The sequence below is a fragment of the Ochotona curzoniae genome, unplaced genomic scaffold, assembly GCF_017591425.1.
Source record: "Ochotona curzoniae isolate NIBS_2020 unplaced genomic scaffold, NIBS_Ocur_1.0 scaffold_4505, whole genome shotgun sequence".
Taxonomy (NCBI): domain Eukaryota; kingdom Metazoa; phylum Chordata; class Mammalia; order Lagomorpha; family Ochotonidae; genus Ochotona; species Ochotona curzoniae.
Window position 1 is genome coordinate 1,416,519 of NW_024467118.1, and position 4,358 is coordinate 1,420,876.

The window sequence follows — 4,358 nt, forward strand, 5'->3', positions numbered from 1 at the left end:
GCTCCGGGCCCCGCCGCGCTCCGGGCCCCGCCGCGCCGTCAGCCTCCCGCCCCGCCCCGCAGGCCCCTCCCCGCCCCGCCCCCGGCGAGGCCGGCCCCGCGGCCACCCGAGCCGGGCGACGTGAAAGGCGAGCGGGCCGGCTGCGGGAGCGGCGGTGGGCGCGCACTCGCTCCCGGCGCAGCCCAGCCCGGCGCGGGGCCCGACGCCAGCGCCCGGGGCGCCACCCCCGACAGCCGCAGCGCTCCGCCCGGCCCGCGCCCCGGGGCGCCCGGGACCCCGAGGAGCGCCGCGATGCCGGACGAGCTGACGGAGCCCGGGCGCGCCACGCCGGCCCGCGCCTCCTCCTTCCTCATCGAGAACCTGCTGGCCGCCGAGGCCACCAAGGGCGCCGGGCGCACGGCCCAGAGCGCCGGCGGCCGCGAGGACGAGGAGGACGACGGCGACGAGCCGGCAGACGGGGACCCCGAGCAGGCGCGCCGGCGACGGCTGCAGCGCCGCCGACAGCCGCGCGCGGGCCCCGGGCCTGGCGGGGAGGCGCGGGCCCGGGCGCTGCTCGGCCCGGGCGCCCTGGGCCTCGGCCCGCGGCCGCCCCCCGGGCCCGGGCCGCCCTACGCGCTGGGCTGCGGAGGCGCGAGCCGCTGGTACCCGCGGGCGCCCGGCGGCTACGGAGGCGGACTGAGCCCTGACGGTGAGTGCGGGCCGGGGGAGGGGGCGGCGGCTGCGGGGGCCTGGCGCTCCCTGCACCCCCGCGGCCGCCTGCTGACTTGGGGTGCAACACCCGCTTGCTGGGCCGCCCTCCTGCTTCTGCGCGGCGTGGGTTTCTGGCGCGCGCGGAGAGGCCCCACTCGGCGGGACCCCAGGCCCCAGAGCAGGCTTCCCCAGGCCCTGCGAGTCCGGGGAGGCGCGGGTGGGAGGCAGGCGGCGCTGGACAAAGGGGAGGAAGGAGAGGAACGGGGATGGGGGGTGGCGAGGCAGGAGGGGAGAACCCGGGGAGGAGAAAGAGCCGGGAGGGAAGACGCCAAAACGGAGAGCCTGAGGGGAGGAAATGGGGAGGGAGGGAGGGGCCCGGGTGTCCCTAGAAAGGGGCGCTGGGCAGAGGGTGCCCGGTGTGGGGGTGGTGGCGAGTGGCCTGGTGGACAGCTGTGTCTCCCTCCGGGGCCCTCCGAACACCTTCTCCTGCCTTTGTTTCCCCGGGACAACTCAGGACCTGGGATGAGGGCTCAGGGTTGGTCCACTGCCTCTCCTGGTACCCACAACCCTTCCCACACCTCTCCAGCCTGGCCTTGCCAGCCCCCGGCCCTGCCACGGGGCATGAGAGGCCCGCTTCCGGACTTGTGCTGCTGGGCTCCGCTGTGACTACCCCCTGCCCCTGAGAGACGGGTATCTCCCCAGCCCAAAGAACCCACATGCCCACCCCCTGGTTCATGTCAACTGGGACAGATGAGTGCTGGCCAGTGCATTGTGACCACTCCTGCCCTGTGCAGCAGAACCCTGCCTCACGTTTCGTACAAAGCGGGTTGGGGACGCCTGAGCCACACAGCAACTATGTGGAGCCCTTGGGAGGGGTGTGGGCTGAGTGGGAGGCCTGCACCTCTGTGGGCAGCACAGGGTGGGGGCGGGGGCGCAGCCGGGGCAGCCGGGGCAGCCAGCTCACACCAGCCTCAGAGTGGAGTGCGCACACAAAGCCGCCTCCACGGCAGCGCTGGCACAGCTGTGGCTGTGGGCATGGCCCTGCTGCTTGGAAGTCAGGCCAAGCCACACCCAGACCTCCTACCTGGTGGGGTGGGGGTGTCCTCTGCGTGGCTCGGTGGGTGGGGGAGTAGGAATCCCTGTGGGCAGTTTCCATCCCGGCCAGCGTCCTGGGTCCCCGGCCAACCCCTGCAAGCTCATGGCACCTCCTCACACCCCCCAGTGGAAGCCGAGTTCTGTCCTTGGAGCTGAAGCTTGGGGATCCTCTGGGGCTGTGGGCCCACGCACGACGAGGAGGGTGTGGGCAGCGGCGTCGGTGCCTCCTCCTTTTGGGCACGAGTGGCCACAGCAGGCTGCCTGGTAGGCAGCTGAATCTGGGGAGTGGAAGTCTCCCTCAGGTGCGCCCGATTGCATTTGTCCTGGTCAGGAAGAATATTTCTCTGGAAGCGGGTTTGTTTTGCATCGGCAGCTGGCAGGGGGTAGCAGGGATTCCAGGGTGTTCTTACCGAGAGTGGCTTTGCCTGGGGTCTCCTGCTCGAGGGTCGCTCCCCTTCTAACCCAGGGCTCCCTGTCTCTGGGTGCTGTGGCCGCAGGAGGAGGTGTTTGGAAGGGTCCCTGCTTTGGCGGTTTCGTCTTACCGCGTTCTCTTCCTTTCCTTTTTGTTCCTGCGTGGCGGATGCACATGTGAGTGCCTTGCGCGCGCCTTCGTGGCGTGCGCGTCGTTGGGTGCAGCTCTTTGGCCCTTGTGCACGGAGGCTGCTCCACTGCTTGTGGCTGTGCCTGCCCTGCTCGGGGGGTGGGGACCCCCTGGAACCAACCCGTGTACCTCCTTTCTCCCCTGCAGCCAGCGATCGGGATTCCCCGGAGACCAGCGAGGAGCTGGGCCGGGCCGAGGGCGCCTGGCCGCGTGGGCCTGGGCCGGCCGCAGCGCAGCGCGAGGCGGTGGAGCTGGCCGTGCGGGGCCCGGAGGCGGCCAGAGCAGAGGAGGCGGCAGAGCTGGCCGAGACCCCCGCGGCGGCGGCGGCGGCGGCGGCGGGGGAGGCCCGCAGCGCAGGTGGTGGCCGCAAGAAGAAGACGCGCACGGTCTTCTCTCGCAGCCAGGTCTTCCAGCTTGAGTCCACGTTCGACCTGAAGCGCTACCTGAGCAGCGCCGAGCGCGCCGGCCTGGCTGCGTCGCTGCAGCTCACCGAGACGCAGGTCAAAATCTGGTTCCAGAACCGCCGGAACAAGTGGAAGCGGCAGCTGGCCGCCGAGCTGGAGGCGGCCAGTCTGTCCCCACCTGGCGCGCAGCGCCTCGTCCGAGTCCCGGTGCTGTACCACGAGAGCCCCCCGGCCGCCGGCGCGGCCGCCGGGGCTCCCACCACGCTGCCCTTCTCGCTGGCGCCCGCTGCGCCCGCGCCGCCCCCGCCGCTGCTTGGCTTCTCTGGCGCTCTTGCGTACCCTCTGGCCGCCTTCCCCACGGCTGCCGCCTCCGTGCCCTTCCTGCGGGCGCAGATGCCCGGGCTGGTGTGAGAGCCTGGCGGAGGCAGTGCAATGCTTGGCGGCGGGGGCCGGCGCGCAGGGTAGGGACCTACGAGGGGCTGCGCCCGCGGCCTCCTGTGCACTTCCGGAATGTACCGGGCCTTGCGACGGGGCAAGGCTGAGTTCCCGCTCAGAAACGGGGAGCCCCACAGCAGCAGGCACAGGGCCTAGGCCAGGCTGCCCTGGCCCTTGGAGTACCCCGGGGACCTGGCGCAGACCGGACTGGAGGGGAGCAATGCTGGGAACAGGTTGGCCCAGGTGTCGCGGGTGCCGGCCTCATGGAGAAGCCCTGGCCAGGGACTGCGGGGACTTGGACGGCGGGACGGGGGCTGTGGCGCTCGGCTCTTGCCTGTGGCATGAGCGGTGGCTCTGAGGAGGGGCCTGACCGTAGCGCCTTCACCCGGTCTTGGGGTTTCCCTACAAAGAATTTTTTTTTAATGAATCTACTTATTTGCGTATGGAATAAAAAGGGACATTTTCTGGATGGTTTCGTTGCTTTGTGGTCACTGGGGCAGGACCCCTTCTCCTGTAGCAGGCAGCAGCCGGTGCCTCTGGGGACTGCAGGAGCCTGGGATGGCCTGGTGCAGGCGGGCAGAAGGCGGGAGCCTTCCTGGCTCTTCCACCTGCAGCGCAGGCCCAGCTGGACGCGGTGCAGGTCGCCGTGGCCAGGGAAGGCCATCGGTGGGCGCCATCGGTGGGCTCTGGGACTCCGCTGACCTCCGGCTGGGTAATTTTTCTTTGAGCCCGAAGCTGGTCACTTGGGGTCTTCTGAGAGGGCAAGTGCTGGTGGCAGCATCAGCCCCACCGGAGGACAGTGGGCTCCCGCTGCCTCCCCTGGGGGTCCCTCATCTCCCTCCTCAGTCACCTGGGCCTGGGGTGAAGTCCCGGGAGAAAGCGCTTTCCCTGGTGGTGACCTCCCTGCCGGGAACTGGCCTTCCTGGAGTCCCCCTTCCCCAGGTTGGGGGATCCCAGTCCCACAGCCCCCAGGCCACGCGCTTGGGCCCCCAGCCTTCTTGGCATCCCATGGTAGTGGTGGTGGGGAGCGAGCGGCCACCCAAGACTGTCCCCTGCATGGGGCAGGATGTGTGAACCGGAGGAGGAACTTGGGGTGGGGTAGTCAGTGAGTTTCCAAGGGCTTTTGGTCAGTC

At 70.6% G+C, this 4,358-nt stretch overlaps 1 protein-coding gene across 1 annotated transcript; it reads left to right on the forward strand.

Moving 5' to 3' along the window:
- The first annotated feature begins 291 nt into the window (after positions 1-291).
- Positions 292-3,201, forward strand: HMX1 (H6 family homeobox 1). Its single transcript, XM_040966400.1, has 2 exons — positions 292-688; positions 2,534-3,201. Exons 1-2 carry the CDS (start codon positions 292-294, stop codon positions 3,199-3,201), a joined length of 1,065 nt encoding a protein of 354 aa, XP_040822334.1.
- Positions 3,202-4,358: the final 1,157 nt, after the last annotated feature.